This window comes from Sphaerodactylus townsendi, linkage group LG03, assembly GCF_021028975.2.
Source record: "Sphaerodactylus townsendi isolate TG3544 linkage group LG03, MPM_Stown_v2.3, whole genome shotgun sequence".
Classification (NCBI taxonomy): Eukaryota; Metazoa; Chordata; class Lepidosauria; order Squamata; family Sphaerodactylidae; genus Sphaerodactylus; species Sphaerodactylus townsendi.
In genome coordinates, this window is record NC_059427.1 from 170,141,348 (window position 1) to 170,159,653 (window position 18,306).

Consider the following 18,306-nt stretch of genomic DNA (forward strand, 5'->3'; position numbering starts at 1 on the left):
CAAGTCCCCGAGGGCCCGCACAGCTGGGGGGAGAGTATTCCACCAGGCCGGTGCCAGAGCCGTAAAGGCCCTGGCCCGAGTGGAGGCCAGCCGCATCATTGAGGGGCCAGGGATCTCCAGTAAATTGGCCTCTGCCGAACGCAGAGGTCGGACTGGGACATATGGGGTAATGCGGTCCCGAAGGCGTTATATTTATTTATTCATATATTTGGTGGTGTTATATTTGTATATTCATATATTTACGGTATTTTACTGTGCCACTTCAGATAAGCATGTAAAGATGAAGGAGTGTGGGGAAGGGGGACAGAATTTGCATTATGGGTGAGATTTGAGATCACAATAGGGCCCAATTCATTCTGTCCACCTCACACAGAAATTCTTGACTGGACAACCTTGGTTATGATAATGATTTGCCTGTAATGACTGTGAATAAAAACTCTCCGCCGAGTGGCATGAAAGGGCTTCCCGCTATTTAGAACCAGAGGAGAAATAAAAATGACAACCAGTGGCTTAGGCAAGCAACGAGAGCAGGGGTTCCCAGCCTTTTGGAGCCTGTGAGCGCCTTTAGGATTCTGATGCAGGCTGGTGGGTGCAATTCCAAAATGGCTTCTGCAGGGAGCAAAGCCATACACACAGAGAAAGCCAAAGTAGAGGGGAGAAGAGGGATAATGTTAACAATCCACTGGGAAAAGAGCACAAGAGAGAATAAAACCAACCTGTGGTGGCAGCTGCTGCCGAAATGTCACTACTTTAATCTGCACAGCCAATTTGATTTCTAATGGCCAGTCAGAAGTGATGGCAAGAGCCCCGTGTGGCCTCATTCGCTGTCCAAAAACACCTGGTGGGCTGGCAAACACCACACTGGGGACCCTGGAGTGTGCCGTGATTTGATTAGTGACACCTTTGATTGTACCCATTCTGGTAATAGCCTCGCATCTGAAGTGATACGTAATGATTTCTGAGCTGGTGTTAGACCTGCCGTCAATAGCAGTTGCTCTCTGTTCCCCACTAACATTGTAGTGATGCCCAACAGGTCATCCTGAAGGCGGAGCCAGTACACCCTTTTGGGCTCGCCGTCTACGGGGACTACATCTTCTGGACAGATTGGGTGCGTCGGGCTGTGCAGCGTGCCAACAAGTACATGGGCTCTGACATGAAGCATCTGCGCATTGACATCCCCCAGCAACCCATGGGCATTATCGCCGTGGCCAATGACACCAATAGCTGTAAGGAAAAACTTTTTATTTTGGGGAGGCTTGAGATGAGCTGTCCCTGGCAGTCATTCCTCAGAATGGGTGGGACCCACTTCATTTATTCATCCTCCAAGTCTCCTGCGGTACTTGCAGATTCTTGTATGTTCCATCTTGTTCTGTTATTTATAGGCAATATATATTTTTGTTGGTCCTCAGGAGAGCTGTTGTAGCTGTTGAACCTGCACAGCTCACTTTTTAATCCCTGGTTCTTTCAGATCCCAAGCAGAGCAAATCCCACCCCTTGGAATGCCTCACTCCCATGCAATGGTTTAATTGTAAATCTCCTTTAACTCCAATGTTTCCATGTATGATGACACCTAGTGGGATTTTCAAAGGCAAGAGCCATTCAGAGGTGATTTGCCATTGCCTGCCTCTATGTCACACCCCTGTTATTCCTTGGAGGTCTTCCATCCGAATACTTGCCAGGGTTGAGGTTGAGAGTATGTGACTGGGCCAAGGTAAACCAGCAAGTTTCCGCAGCAGAATGGGGATTTGAACCCATTCCCCAGATCCTAGTCCAATACATTAACCACTATACTATTCTGGCTAAAATGAGGGGAGGATCAGGCCAGGGAGCTAAAATGAGGGAGGATCAGGCCAGGGACTCTGTATTCTTGCTCATGAAAGATTAGTAGGAAGAGTGGATGACTCCTTTGTAGATTACTGTTTCTTTTGAAAGGGAAATAGAATGATTCTGAGATAGCTCTGCATGGAGTTGCTGAAATCCCCCTTGTTTAAAAGTTGTCTTGTACATAAATGGAATGCAAACAAAAGAGACATAAGATGCATTTCATTGATGAATCCCTTCAGGAGGGCCTGATGTTGGTTCCCCCTTTGTTTAAGGGCAGACAGCCTGAGGGTCTACTAATGTGATCACTGGGTGCCTGCTAACTGGAAAACCCATGAAAATGAGTGCAAATTGCAGGAGAAAAACTTTCGTGCCGTATTTTTTTTAACCCTGTGTTGATTTTCTTTTGGTGTTCCCTTCGCAACACTGTGCCTTTTCACTGCATCTGTTCTTTATGACTTCTCCAGAAAGTCTGCTGTTGATTCACTCCTTTTCTCACAGCCTACACTGGTTCTCTTGAGCCTTCTCATCTTCTGAGCATGTCCAAAACCCGCTCTTCCGTTCATGACCTTGTACATTCTGTAATATTGTTGTGCCTCTCTGGAGTATGCTGCTCTCCATGTCAGGACCTGTGCGTAAATGCTGCCTGACTAAATGCCCAGCCATCCCAGCCCTTGGGTGCCAAGAGCAACTCCTCCTCTCCGCACACAAACACACACCCTTCTGCCCAGAACATCACAAAAAGGGAGAAGATAACTCCAACATCCCATATCTCTGAATTAGAAGAAGAAAAAGAAGAGCTTAGATTTATATCCTCCTTTTCTCTCCTGTAAGGAGTCTCAAAGGGGCTAACAATCTCCTTCCCCCACCCCCTCAACAAACACCCTGTTACCAACAAAAAGCCCTGGGTGGGGCTGAAAGAGCTCCAAAGAACTGTGACTAGCCCAAGGTCACCCAGCTGGCATGTGTTGGAGTGCATAAACTAATCTAGTTCCCCAGATAAGCCTTCACAGCTCAAGTGACAGAATGGGGAATCAAACTGGGTTCTCCAGAGTAGAGTGCTCCTGGTCTTAACCACTACACCTCACTGGCTCTCTTAGGTGTATACTTCCTCTGAAACTTGAAGTTTGATTCCTAGAGAAAGGCAGAAGAAACCTGGACCATGGAACTCCTGCTGTATATTGTCGAAGGCAGTGCATACAGTCCAAGAAAATGTTCATGTATTACTGTATTACAGGGATGTCAATCTTGTACGCATGGACTCAGGAAATATCCCCATGGAATTCAGTTGATTTTATTTCTGAGAAAACAGACGTTGGGAGTGGCTTGTGAAAGTGTAACTTTGTTCTTTTCAGGTCAGGCTTTTCCACCTGTGTCCCCAAACACTAACTGTTACATCTCTTTTTTTCTCCTGCTCTGGCTCTCTACCGCCCAGGTGAAATGTCTCTCTGCAGAGTGAACAATGGTGGCTGCCAGGACTTATGCCTTCCTACACCCAAGGGTCAAGTGGTCTGCTCTTGCCGTGGTGAGAGGACCCTGCAGGAGGATCTCAGCTGCAGAGGTGAGCACTTGGCAAGGATGCAATCAGAGGTTGGAATATGTAGTAGGTATGTGTTCCTCCAAAATATGTGCATGCTGGACAAAAGTCCAGAAGCCGTTGCTTCTGTGTCTGGATCATTTTTTCCTTACTGGTGTGATAGAAACCGAACTGTGTGAAAATTCAGCAAAGCATTTGTTTCAGTGGTTTTTTTTGGCTACAGTAGCTCTAGTGGATTTAACCATGGAAGGAGCCTTCTTCCAGCTTAAGTGGCTTTAAACTCTAATGGAAGAGCTCCTTAAGTTAGAGGAAGACTCCTTACATTGTAGGAAGACTTAGCGGATTGCTGGAATAGTGGTACAATCCACCGCCACTCAGCTTGATCTCAGGTGAGCAAAATATATGGGCTGGATGCAGGCAGGCCAAGAGGCAAGAAGGAAAAATTTCAAAGTTGGGTAGCTTTGTAAAACCAGATGGAATGCTGTAGATTCCTTGCATCTTTTGATCCCTGCTGGTCTGGCCATAGCAGAAGGCCCACAGAAGGGGCACTGCAGCAGCACCACAAGTTATCCAAGTCAGTTTGAGAACCAGTTTGTACTGTGCAGTCCCATTACTGGCACAGAATAATTCAATTTTGCTTAGCTTGTGGAAAGCCAGCAGGGTGGGAACTTTCTTGACTTCCTCGGGCAGGCCGTTCTATAACAATGGAGCCTACTATTAGGGTCCTTCCCCATTTTTCTGAACATGCTTTCCACCTGTCATTATGGCTACCAGCTTGACACTTGCCCCTTCTGAGCATTGGGTGCAGGCAGAGGGCTAGGTGAGGATGTGAACATGTAACCATCTCCGGTGGACCAGAAGCCTTTACAGAAGCTGGCATGCCTACACTCTGTTCTGTCCTCCCTCTTTTTAGCCGCCAACTCCACCTGTCATGTGCACACTGAGTTTGAGTGCGGGAACGGAGACTGCATTGATTTCAGCCGGACCTGCGATGGTGTGGCTCAGTGCAAGGATAAGTCAGACGAGAAGCAATCCTACTGCAGTAAGGTTCCAGCCTTCCCTCCTCTCTTTCCCCTCTTTTAACCTACCTCCCAGATGACTTTGGCTCCCAACTCTATGGCCATGATCATCATTTTCCTTGAGTTGTTTGACTGTTGAATGCGGTTGAGATCCATGTAAGCGGCTGGAAATGTGTTTCTTTCTACCCATCCTTTCTCACACACGCACACTTCTTTTTGCTTTGTGTTGCAGACAACCGCAAGTGTAAGAAGGGCTACTTCCATTGCACCAATAAGCGCTGCGTGGCCAACCGGCTCTTGTGCAACGGTGCGGACGACTGTGGGGACAACTCCGATGAAGTGCCTTGTAACAGTTAAGTGCTTGGAACTGGGAGGCCATTTGTCCTAACTGTTGTTCTAACTTTGCTTGTAGACCTTGACAATATTTTCAGTGCCTTCCACCAATGCAGGCCACATTAAGCTGCATTCATTCAGCATGCTGGAACTTGAGCCTTTGGATTCTCTGTTACAGGAGTCCCCAACCCCTTTGGGCCTGTGGGAATCTTTGGGATTCTGGCACAGCATGGTAGGCGCAGCCACAAAACCACTGCCACAAAATAGCTGCCTCGGGAGGCGGAGCCAGCCATCAAATGACTGCTGCAGCTTAATTTCCGTCATGTAGTTATGACCTTCTAGAGAAGGTTATGACGCGTGATTGGTGTTTGGAATATGTTGCCACGGGAGGTGGTGATGGCCACTAACCTGGATAGCTTTAAAAGGGGCTTGGACAGATTTATGGAGGAGAAGTCGATCTATGGCTACCAATCTTGATCCTCCTTGATCTCAGATTGCAAATGCCTTAGCAGACCAGGTGCTCGGGAGCAGCAGCAGCAGCAGCAGAAGGCCATTGCTTTCACATCCTGCATGTGAACTCCCAAAGATATCTGGTGGGCCACTGCGAGTAGCAGAGTGCTGGACTAGATGGACTCTGGTCTGATCCAGCAGGCTTTTTCTTATGTTCTTATGACTGTTGTGTTGTGATAGCAGCTGCTGCCAAAACAACCTTTAAAAAAAATCTGCACAGCCAATCAATTCTCCCATAGCCGCTCAGCAGTAGCCCTACCAGTCCTAACTCACTTTCTAAAAACACTTGGCAGCCACCAGGAAAGGTGTCGACAGACACCGTGGCACCCATAGGCACTACACTGGGAACCCTGCTCTATTTTATTATCATGTCTAACACTTGTGCAAAGCAGGTGTGTATATCCTCCTGACCCCTGAACGAGGGTGCCCACTGAATGCCGAAGACAGAGTCCATTCCATGCATACTACTTCACCATTCCAAATCCAAATCCAAAATCTTTATTAGGCATAAAACCAGTGCCAAGAATTTCAAATACAATAAAAAGATCATTATTGCTCAACTTGCAGTACACAGAGCAAAAACATAGCAACAGCTTCAGAGATTTCAACATTAGAGCTATTTAGAAGCTTAGCCATTTTTGTTTTATCAGAAAGGAGCATAAATCCTGTTGGTAACACAGTTCTCAAATCGGTTCTGATGTTGTTGTACTTTGAACAATGAAGCAGAATATGAGAAAGTGTATCAGTTGTATCAGGACAAAATCGACAGCTTAATTTCATTTTGTGGAATACCAGAGAAGCTTAATCCTTGAAGATGTACTGATGGAAAAGAGTTACACCTTGCTCTAGTCATGTCCCATCTGCAATTGTAATTAATAAGTTGTTGCAGGTATATAGCAGGGCTAGATTTCTGAGGGATAATCCCAAAGAATATTGGAGAGCAAGAGCTTTGCGCTTTGCTCAGGAGAAATTGATACTCTTGATCAAATAATCTAGTCTTTAAGCGATGGTAAATCTCCGGAGCGGTGAGCATTTGTAGGGCCCTACTTCACCATTATTGGTGGCTTCACCCTGATGAATATCCCCAATGTAAAACTATAGTTTTGCTTGACAAGCTAAGATCTGTGCCCAGAGAACAATCGACAGGCAATCCAAGCAGGTGAAATGCTTTAGCGTGGTTGATACGGACCTCTTTTCATATTGTGGTTTTGCGTCCTGACTGGAAACTAATCCTTAGTTACAGTTTATCGATTTGTACTTTAAGGTGTCATCATGGTTTGATTAAATGAAACCATGATGACATATTATATCTATTCAGGGCCTCTAGACAAGAGCCACAAAAGTACGTACGGTCAACTGTTGATGATTTAACTCAAGTGATTTTCTCCATTTCTACCTTTCCTGTCAATCCAGTCAGCCCACAAAGCAACACCATAAGAAAGTACAATCACGGTTAAAATAATGGCCGTATCTAGAAGAAGAAGAAGAAGAAGAAGAAGAAAAAGAAGAAGAAGAAGAAGAAGAAGAAGAAGAAGAAGAAGAAGAAGAAGAAGAAGAAGAAGAAGAAGAAGAAGAAGAAGAAGAAGAAGAAGAGTTTGGATTTATATCCCCCCTTTCTCTCCTGCAGGAGACTCAAAGGGGCTGACAATCTCCTTGCCCTTCCCCCCTCACAACAAACATCCTGTGAGGTGGGTGGGGCTGAGAGAGCTCCAAGAAGCTGTGACTAGCCCAAGGTCACCCAGCTGGCGTGTGTGGGAGTGTACAGGCTAATCTGAATTCCCCAGAGAAGCCTCAATAGCTCAGCCGGCAGAGCTGGGAATCAAACCCGGTTCCTCCAGATTAGATACACGAGCTCTTAACCTCCTACACCACTGCTGCTCCCTAGAACCTGAATTAACGAAGGCCAAGAAACCTAGCCATATAACAGTTAAATAATATAAAAACACAGCACAGGCAAATTACTAAAACATTTAACAGGACTCTTAAGAGAAACAAGGGTGTAGCCTGGTTGTGGAGAACCAGCAAGGATTTGTGGAGATTCCAGTGAGCTTTATAGGGAAGTACATTCAACAATAGAGGACTGTCGCAGAGAAAGTTCACAGATGTCCCAGTTCTCTGCCCCCCTTCCTTTTTTCCCTGGGTGGTGCCAAAAACAACCTGGATTGCAACCGCTGCTGCCAGGATATCGGAGAATATTCTCACCTGGACAGATCTACATGTCCCATACTCTATACCTGTGTTGCTGTTTAGAGGCTCCGCTTAGGTGCCCCTTCTCCTTCTTTGCTCCTTCGTGTTAGCTTAAGCCTCATGGTGCTGTCTGCTCCTTCCAGAGACGAGCTGTGCTGCCACTGAGTTCCGCTGCCGGGACGGGACCTGCATCAGCAACTCCAGCCGCTGCAACCAACACATCGATTGTGAGGATGCGTCGGACGAGATGAACTGCAGTGAGTGTCGCCTAGCCGTGCAAAAGGGCTTGACGGCTCAATTTCTTATGTGGGTCTCGCCTGCCTCTGTGCTTTCCACGTCTGAATCTGATTGGCCAAGTCCAACCCACGCTTGTTAAGCCTCGAGCAAGGGGGGGCCCCCATCAATGCTACAGCCCACCAAACCAGCCCTTGACGTGCCTCCTCATGACAGCACATCAGAAGCACTCACGTTGTGCTCTTTGTGATGGCAGCTGTGTGTGGGAACAAAAGCTGGAGGGTGTCCCCAAGGCACTCCAGAGTACCGAAAAAAGGATCTCGTCAAAAATTAAGCCACCTAATTGGATACGTCCTGCCCAAGATGGCCCAGACTAGCCCAGTCTTATCAGACCTCAGAAGCTAAGCAGAATTAGCAGAATTAATACTTGGAAGGGAGACTAACAAGGGAATCCAGGGCTGCTGCACAGGGGCAAACTACTTCTGAACTTCTCTTGCCTTGAAAACCTTACACGGTTACCATATTTCAGCTGTGACTTGGCAACACTTTCCACCACCGATTGGATGCATCTGCTGTTCTGTCTGTTGCTTTTTTGGGATGGGCAGGCTCCATGCAGCAGTGATCACTCCGTGCATGCACCTTTCCCTGCTAAAATATAAGCAATGTCATCCCCCTAAGGAATGGAAATAAGGGCATTCACAGGTAAAGTCTGCACTACAGCTGATAGATATGGGGGAATCTCAGAAGCATGACACTGAAAGCACTGGGAAGAGTGGGACCCACACAGGCAGTAATTCACCTACTGTTGCGAGGACAATTGTTGTCTATGCTTTATTTTGGGGGCTCACAAAAAAAAATACATTCATCTTTTTGAGCATGACGGTGAAGCGCCTCTGGTTTTAATCTAAAAGGAAACCACATTGCTTCAGATATCAAAAGCAAGTCCTTGCAAAAATATTTGACCAGCCTGCTGGGAGCTCTGAATTCTGAAAACTTGGGTGTGTTTGCAGTGCCTCAGTATTCCTCTTCTGTTGATTTCATTCTCCACATGTGTGTGACTGTACATGCTTTTATTTCTTCCCTTTGTGTAGCCGCAACAGACTGCAGCAGCTTTTTCAAGCTGGGCGTAAAAAGTACCACCTTCCTAAAGTGTGAGCACACATCAATGTGCTATGCTCCATCGTGGGTGTGTGACGGCAGCAATGATTGTGGAGACTATTCAGATGAGCAGAACTGCCCAGGTGAGAGCACCTGTTGCCTGATACTGGCCCCTGTGACCATCCAAGGCGTGATAGCCATTCAACTTTAGCAGGTTGGAGTGGACTTCAACTTGGGAAGGGAGAGACTTCAACTTGAGGAGGGATCCTCCCCCTTTGCTGGCATCTTTTGGACTTTCCCTTCTTTACCGGGGTCCCTGTCTCAGTGGTAGAGCCTTTGCTTAGCATGCAGAATGTCCCAGGTTCAATTCCTGGCATCTCCAGTTAATAAAAGGTTCAGATAAGAGTTGACCCTGGAGAGCTACTGCCAGTCTGAGTACTGACCTTGAAGGAGCAATGTTACAGTGAACACACATACAACCTGTACATACATACAACCTGTTTATAAGAAAGAGCCAGTGCATGTTCAAACTTCTTTTTTATTCCATCTTTTCTCTGTGAAGCGCAGAATGGGGTACATCAGGGGTCCCCAGTCTTTTTAAGCCTATGGGCACATTTGGAATTTGGAATTCTGACACAGCATGGTGGGCATAGCCACAGAATGGCTGCCACAAAACAGCTGCCACAGGAGGCGGAGCCAGCCACAAAGTGATTGCCACAAGTTAACTTCAGTAACATAGTATAGATCCGTGGTGGCGAACCTTTGGCACTCCAGATGTTATGGACTACAATTCCCATCAGCCCCTGCCAGCATGGCCAATTGTAGGGGCTGCTGGGAATTGTAGTTCATAACATCTGGAGTGCCAAAAGTTCGCCACCACTGGTATAGATCCTTGTGCTGTGGAGGCAGAAGAAGAGGAGTCTCAAAGCACCTTAGAATCACATTCTCTTCCTCTCCCCAGAACAGGCATCTTTTGGAGTAGGTGAGGTTGAGAGAGTTCTGAGAGAACAGTGATTAGCCTAAGGTCTCCCAGCTGGGTGCATGTGGGGGAATGGGGAATCTTCTGGTTCTCCAAATTGGTGTCTGCAGCTCATAACCACTATATTGTGCTGGCTCTCTCTTTGGCAACTGCTACCAAAGCAGTCTTTTAAAAATCTGCACAGCCAGTCAAATCACCAGAGATCAGTATGAAACCTTGCTGGGGAAAAGCCCTACCTGTATCCACCCACTTCCTAAAAACACTTGGCAGGAGCCAGAAAAGGTGTCAGCAGGTGTGATGGCACCTATGAGTGCCACCTTGGTGATCTCTGGTGTATACAGCTCTTCCTGTCTCCTCCATTTTATTCTCATGATAGCCTTATAAAGAAAGTTTGGCTGAGAAACAATCACCTGTCCAAGCTCGTACGGTTTTGCAGAGGAGGAGGATTTGGATGTGCGTCTCCCCAGGCTTATCCCAACCACGACCCCACACCGACTGGCTATCATTCCTGCTGATTTCTTGCTCTGTGTGTTTCTTCTCATATCCATCTCAGGCGTTGTGAGTAAATCAAAGTGCCCTGCCAACTACTTTACCTGCCCGAGCGGGAGATGCATCCCCATGACCTGGACATGTGATAAGGAGAATGACTGTGAAAATGGCGAGGATGAAACACACTGCAGTAAGTGCTGTGAACACACCACTGGCCCACCGGGGCTGATCCCTTCCACTCATTAGCTCTTTAGATACCCTTCTTTTTTTCTGCTTCTCGGACTGCTTTCCTTGAACGCTTGTGGTTGAGTTGGATTCGTTTGAGTGGGGAAGGGGCCAACATGTTGTTTTATTATTCAGCAGTGACACTTGGTTAATTTCTTCTCCCAAGATAAGTTCTGCTTCCCAGTGAAGTTTGAATGCAACAACCACCGCTGCATCTCCAAACTGTGGGTGTGTGATGGCGCAGACGACTGCGGAGATGGCTCGGATGAAGACCATCGTTGCAGTAAGTCTTGGGGAAGGAGACCGAGAACAAACTTCGGGGTTTATACAGGGTTCGGGGCAGAACAGAATGCAGGTTTGAAACATAAAACAGAAGGGTACTGACATTTCACCTATGATTATTTTATTTTTAGTGATTTCATGTATAGCCTGCCGTTCTAAGGCTCAAGGCAGATTGCAGCATTTTACAAAGATCAGACAGCAAAGCCCTCCAGTTAACCGTGTGGTAGAACTAGGATGTGGAACTGGAAAACAGTGCAAGCAGAAAACTGTCTAAGGCAATAAAAACTGTCTATGGCATGAAATGCCATAATGCAGAAAGTGAGATACAAAAATAAAGACAATGCAATAAATGGAAGGTATAATATATAGACATATAATGAAAATCGTGCAGTTGACTGCATGGGTGGTAGAAAGTGCTGCTACATCACAACTGTCTTATGGCAAACCCTCATGGGGATAACAAGGCTAGAAATAAACAGAGGTGGTTTGCTACTTCCTGCCTCTTCATAGCCATCTTGGACTTCTTTGGTGGTCTCCTTTCTAACCACTAACCAGGGCTGACCCTGCTTAGCCTCTGAGAGCTGATGTGATTGGGCTATCTTGGGCTATCCAGGTCAGAGCAGACTGTATTACTATCCCTTAGAGATGCAACTTTGTAAACTGTGAGGATTAGCACAAATTGGGTGAATTTCTCTAGTTCGGAGAGAAGTTGGGGGATTTTTTTTAAAGAAATCTGGAAGTGACCATCCTGGCTTCTGCTCACAGAGCCATAGAAAGGGTCAGAAGGTCACCTAGTTCAGCTCATTACTTTAAGGTAGGGATGTCCATTCATTGTCAACTGAAGTGATCTTGACTACACTGAAAAGATGTTAGACCACAAAGAGAATGGACGTGAAAGAGAGGTCAGACCAACCCATTGCGTCAACTCAGAGAAAATTACATTCCACTATTTGCAGTCCTTCAAGGTGAGAGGAAAAGTCCTTTCTAATATTTTTGGGTCCACAGAAAACAAAGGAGGCTCCTCCTTCAGACAACTTTGGTATGACCAGCAACTAAAGACTTGTGTACAAGTTTACGCTATATGCCAGAACTGAGGTCAGGTGACCTTAGGGCAAGGTTTCAAACTTCCGTTCTCTAACGTTATTGAATGTAAGGGAATGTGTCTAAATTATCATTTCTGTCCCTACGTCCTTAAGTCCTACAAAGGAAGGGGGTTTAGCTCTATAAACAGTTGTGGGTTAGAACAAAGAGGGGCCTGGATTTGGAATATATGGGGTTGATCTATGTACTTAAAGAATTTTAACCTTCCTGTCAGCCTATACAAGATTTTGAGCTCTGATAGCCGCTCTAGAAAAGCAAGTATCATGATCTGGCCTTGGGAACATGGAGGTAGAGGCGTAGCTGGGCCACACTGCACCAGGTGCGCACTCTGTGTTTTCGCCCCCCACCCCGGCAGCGCCCCGCCCCCCTGTCGCTCACACACTTACCTTAGTGAAACAGTGCAGGCTGGAGAATCAGCCTGTTCCCTTCAGGCTTAAAACGGCCTGGTGGGAACTACACTTCCCATGAGACCTTGCAGGGTCTCCTGGGAAGTGTAGTTCCCACCAGGTCGTTTTCAGCCTGAGGGAAACAGGCCGCTTCTCCAGCCTGTGCTATTTCACTAAGGAATGTGTGAGGGGCGGGGGTGATTTTCCACCCCTCCCCAGGCACATGCCTGGTGCAACGTGGCCCCCTGTCCCCTGGTAGCTGCGCCTCTGAATGGAGGTGGTAGTACAGCGATCTGGAACAAATCTTTAGTCTCAGGACAAACTTCCTCTCTCTCTCTTAGGGTTGATTAGCCGACTCACTCTCTAGCTGTCCTTTTTATTGACTGGCATCCTTTGCTTTTCCAGGTCTCACCACCTGTGCCGCAGGTTCCTTTCAGTGCCCAAACACCTATGTGTGTGTGCCAGAACGCTGGCTCTGCGACGGCGACAAAGATTGTGCTGATGGATCAGATGAAAGCTTGGCTGCCGGCTGCTGTGAGTTGCTTCTTGCCAGCACTGAGGTTCTGATGGCAGTCCCCTACTGGATTCCTGGACAACTCCCTGCCAACTTATTTTACAGGGTTACTTTGAGGGACCCATACCACAAGATGGTGGGAGATCTGTCACTACACCAGTGTGGTGTAGTAGTTAAGAGCAGGTGGATTTTAATCTGGAGAACCGGATTTGATTCCCCAGTCCTCCACCTGAGTGGCAGAGACTTATCTGTTGAACCAGATGTGTTTCATACACTCCTACATTCCAAGCTGATTGGCTTGGGCCAATCATAGTTCTTCAGAACACTCTCAACCCCACCTGCCTCACAAGGTGTCTGTTGTGGGGAGAGGAAGGGAAAGGAGCTTGTAAGCCACCTTGAGTCTCCTTACAGAAGGGAAAGGTGGCATATAAATCAAAACTTTTCTTCTTCGGTCAGCCATTTGAATCAGCTGTGGGTAGGGAGGGGGACACCAAACAGAATCAGGGTCACAGTGTTGGGAGCACTGTTTTATGTACTCACATTCAGTGGGGTTGTGGTTTGTTTTGTGATCAAAATTTCCTTCCCCAAAGCTACAGTTTTCTTCACAGGACTGCTTCAGAGAAGCAGAAAAATAACACCATGTATGTTAAAGTGTGCCTTCTGCAGCTCCACTTTCCAACTAGGTTTGTTTTTTTCTAAGCCTTCTGCATATGATGCAGAGCCGTAGTGAGGGGAAACTGTACCTGGGGCACGTGCATGCCCTGTGCCCCCGCCACGCCCCCGCACCAGCGCGTGCCCGGTACAAGTCGCCCCCGCCCCCTGGGCACTATGCCACTGATATGATGTTGTTGCAAGGTCTATGGAAATGTTTTGATACCACTTGCTGTTCTGTGTGACCTATAAATTTGTCTTGTCTAGAAACACTGGGCTGCCTTTCAACACAACAATTCCCCCTATTTTATTTATTTTATTTATACTCAGCATTTCTCGCTGAGAATCTAGGAAGATAACAGGATAAAGCTGTGTGTTCAGACAGCAAAAGGCAATCGATGAACGATGCAGTGGGCCTAGGAATTTCCATTTTGGGGTAAAGATGGGGTAAAGAAATCACCCATTACTTCAAGTATACCTCCTTTCTAGAGAGAAATGTACAGATTTTCAGAATTTTCTGTCAAAAGGTGCCAAGAAGTAAACATACAGCATGTTTCAAACTTCTGAAGTGAGTTTTTTTGGCCATCAAATCACACATGACTTATGGCAACCCTGTAGGGTTTTCAAGGCAAGACACATTGAGAGGTGGTTTGCCATTGCCTGTCAGGGAGGTCTCCCATCCAAATATTAACCAAAGCCAACCCTGCTTAGCTTCTATGATCAGACAAGATCAGGCTAGCCTGAGCTATCCAGTCAGAAGTGGCAAAGTAGCCTCCCAGTTAATTTGAGACACCTGAATGTCAGCCCAAAACATCCTTATGGATTGGAGGCAATCTGTTCCCAGTGACATGAAGTCCAGGCTATTCCACAAGAAACAAAATTCATTCATGATCTCACTGTGGGCCTGTTGCAAAAACTGACACATCGAGTAAAGAAGAAGCCCTACAAATCCACCCACAGTTTCTCTTTGTGCTAAGGAATGGATAGTAATGTCAAGGTTGAGAAGAGTTCATTCTGCATCCTTTAAATCTAAGGAATTCAAATACTGTTGAAAGTATCTGAGTTGTTGAAAGGGGACAAAGGAGACAAAACTACAGCTGTGGTGTCTTGATTTCAGTGTACAACAACACATGCGACGAGCGGGAATTCATGTGCAACAACAGGCAGTGCATCCCCAAACATTTTGTTTGCGACCATGATAACGACTGTGGTGATAATTCTGACGAGTCTCTGGAATGTGGTAAGTGCAGGCCTAGAGTTGAAGCTTGGCCTTAAGAGGTGGTACCATGTAATGAATACTTCCCAGTTTAGATTGTCAAATTGGAATATACTACTTTAATGGGGTAGAAATACTTCTGGGAAACATTGTGTGAATATTTCCCTTCCCCCCACCAATAACATTCATGGCACTTTAAAAAATAATGTTTACATTAAGACTTTAGACATAAATAAGACATAAACAACCTGCACAACCCAAAAACTTGACAAGAAAAAAGAAAAAAGTTCACAAAAAGTACATTTAAAAGTACATTAAAAGGCTTTCATCTGCATCAAATGTAAGCACGCTTAACAATTTACCACTTGCTCCCTGATTACAATTGGAAAATTAATTCTTAATTATTCTTACTAATAAGGCTCACACTTTTCTCTACTAAATCTACTTTCCTGTTCTTCTATTCCTCAAATCCACAAATCATCAAATAATTTTTTTCTGTCTTACTCAAAAAGTCTGTTAGGGGTTTCTAATTACCAGTGAATGTAGAGGTCTTTTCTCTAGTCAAAGTTTATCCATTTTCGCCAGCAACTCCACAAGCCATTCTTCTGTTATAGGTATAGATGCCATTTTCGATTGCACAAATAATGTCTTTGGTGCTAATGTCATAAATAAAAACAAAGTTCCATTTTTAAAAAAACTACCTCTCCATGAGACCCAAAAGAAAAGTGTTCTGCCAACATAGCCTGATATCTCCTCCTCTCCCACCTTCTCTCTTTCCCCAAAGAGTACCCCACGTGTGGCCCCAATGAGTTCCGCTGTGCCAACGGCCGCTGCCTGAGCCACAAGCAGTGGGAGTGTGACGGGGAGTTTGACTGCCACGATCACTCCGATGAGGCACCCAAGAATCCTCGCTGTTCCAGCACAGGTAAATGCTGCTATGGGGAGGAGAAATCAGTGAGCTTGTACAACTACTTGTATTGCACATGGAAAAATACGTACACTCATACCTCGGGTTTCGCCAGTAATCCTTCTGGCAACGCTCAGCGAAACCCGAAACCAGCGAAACCCGAGGCCTCACCGTATGCACATGCGCTACGCAAACAGCGTAGCAAATTTGTGCAAACGGAGTAAATTTACGTCATTTGCATAAACGAAACCTGAGGCTTAATTGGCTAAAACCTTTGCGGTAAAAAAACGGTTTGGAGCGTAATTCAGCTTAAAACCCGAAGGCGCATTTTAAACCTGTATGACTGCAGTGTTTTTGCTGGTGAGGGTAGGGAACCAAATGAACGTGGATATTAACTTGAAGTGCCTTCAATGAGTTAATCAATTAACGCTACCCCTAAAGCCTTTGTCAGCGTCTCATGGAATCTTACAGAAGTATAAGGAAGCACACTTCTGTTGCTGTTTTCTTTTAAAACAGTAAAGAGACAAAAGTGTGATAGCAGAAATGATGACAGAAGTATGGAGCAGAGTAGGAGTTTGGATCCCAGTCTGTGTGGGGCAGAAATTTGGATTTTGTAGGATTTTCATCATGTAAGTGGAGCATGTAAGCAAGCATTTTGTCTTGCTCTCACTGCATTATATTTCCGCATTATATTTATGGTATTAAGTGATACCATTTCTTATATTGCTTGATGTTGTGTGTTTAATACTTATGCCTAGTTTGAGATTTCTGCCGTCTTAGTCCTATTACCTTACTTATTAGGTGCCTCCTTGATCTATTGATTGCGCCGATTAAACATTATGTGGTCCACCTTGGCCCTGACCTAAATTGCCCAGGTTAGCCTGATCTTGTCAGATCTCAGAAGCTAAGCCGTGGTTAATACTTGGATGGGAGACCTCCAAGGAATACCGGGATTGTTATGCAGAGGTCAGCAATGGCAAACCACCTCAGTTAGTTTCTTGCCTGGAAAACCCTATTGGGTTGCTATAAGTCAGCTGTGACTTGATGGCCCTTTACACACGCAATCCACCTTGAGTCTCACTGAGAAAGGTTTACTGTAAACAACATGAATAAAACTGTGCAGAATGGCAATTTATTCTGCATTCAGTTGTCATCGGCATTGTGCGGTTTGATCTTTGCTGGTGGAGGAAAATGGGGAGGGCTTTAAGAGCTGCAACTGTAAATGCCCTTAATACAGGAGTAAATCTCATTCATTTGGGTTTAGTTTTGTATAAATGTCAATTATGCTGCAGGCTAACTACGTACAGCAGTGGTGGCGAACCTTTGGCACTCCAGATGTTATGGACTACAGTTCCCATCAGCTCCTGCCAGCATGGCCAATTGGCCAGCTGTCCCCCCCCCCCCCCCCCCCCCCCCGCCCCCACCCCCCCCCCCCCCCCCCCCCCCCCCCCCCCACCACCCCCCCCACCCACCGCCCCCCCCCCCCACCCCCACCGCCCCCCCCCCCATCCCCCCCCCCCCCAACCCACCCCCCCCCCCCCCCCCCCCCCCCACCCCCCCCCCCCCCCACCCCCCCCCCCCCCCACCCCCCCCCCCCCCCACCCCCCCCCCCCCCCACCGCCCCCCCCCCCCCCCCCCCCCCCCCCCCACCCCCCCCCCCCCCCACCCCCCCCCCCCCCCACCCCCCCCCCCCCCCACCCCCCCCCCCCCCCACCCCCCCCCCCCCCCACCCCCCCCCCCCCCCACCCCCCCCCCCCCCCACCCCCCCCCCCCCCCACCCCCCCCCCCCCCCACCCCCCCCCCCCCCCACCCCCCCCCCCCCCCACCCCCCCCCCCCCCCACCCCCCCCCCCCCCCACCCCCCCCCCCCCCCACCCCCCCCCCCCCCCACCCCCCCCCCCCCCCACCCCCCCCCCCCCCCACCCCCCCCCCCCCCCACCCCCCCCCCCCCCCACCCCCCCCCCCCCCCACCCCCCCCCCCCCCCACCCCCCCCCCCCCCCACCCCCCCCCCCCCCCACCCCCCCCCCCCCCCACCCCCCCCCCCCCCCACCCCCCCCCCCCCCCACCCCCCCCCCCCCCCACCCCCCCCCCCCCCCACCCCCCCCCCCCCCCACCCCCCCCCCCCCCCACCCCCCCCCCCCCCCACCCCCCCCCCCCCCCACCCCCCCCCCCCCCCACCCCCCCCCCCCCCCACCCCCCCCCCCCCCCACCCCCCCCCCCCCCCACCCCCCCCCCCCCCCACCCCCCCCCCCCCCCACCCCCCCCCCCCCCCACCCCCCCCCCCCCCCACCCCCCCCCCCCCCCACCCCCCCCCCCCCCCACCCCCCCCCCCCCCCACCCCCCCCCCCCCCCACCCCCCCCCCCCCCCACCCCCCCCCCCCCCCACCCCCCCCCCCCCCCACCCCCCCCCCCCCCCACCCCCCCCCCCCCCCACCCCCCCCCCCCCCCACCCCCCCCCCCCCCCACCCCCCCCCCCCCCCACCCCCCCCCCCCCCCACCCCCCCCCCCCCCCACCCCCCCCCCCCCCCACCCCCCCCCCCCCCCACCCCCCCCCCCCCCCACCCCCCCCCCCCCCCACCCCCCCCCCCCCCCACCCCCCCCCCCCCCCACCCCCCCCCCCCCCCACCCCCCCCCCCCCCCACCCCCCCCCCCCCCCACCCCCCCCCCCCCCCACCCCCCCCCCCCCCCACCCCCCCCCCCCCCCACCCCCCCCCCCCCCCACCCCCCCCCCCCCCCACCCCCCCCCCCCCCCACCCCCCCCCCCCCCCACCCCCCCCCCCCCCCACCCCCCCCCCCCCCCACCCCCCCCCCCCCCCA

General features: G+C 49.6%; 1 protein-coding gene across 1 annotated transcript in view; it reads left to right on the plus strand.

The window, feature by feature from the left end:
• Window positions 1–18,306, plus strand: part of LRP1 (LDL receptor related protein 1) — a 466,085-nt gene that overhangs the window by 398,070 nt on the left and 49,709 nt on the right. The window contains 11 exon segments of the mRNA XM_048487597.1: window positions 1,034–1,226; window positions 3,257–3,382; window positions 4,272–4,400; window positions 4,610–4,729; window positions 7,551–7,664; window positions 8,733–8,882; window positions 10,272–10,397; window positions 10,599–10,715; window positions 12,607–12,735; window positions 14,484–14,606; window positions 15,367–15,661. Coding sequence (XP_048343554.1) covers window positions 1,034–1,226; window positions 3,257–3,382; window positions 4,272–4,400; window positions 4,610–4,729; window positions 7,551–7,664; window positions 8,733–8,882; window positions 10,272–10,397; window positions 10,599–10,715; window positions 12,607–12,735; window positions 14,484–14,606; window positions 15,367–15,661 — 1,622 coding nt within the window.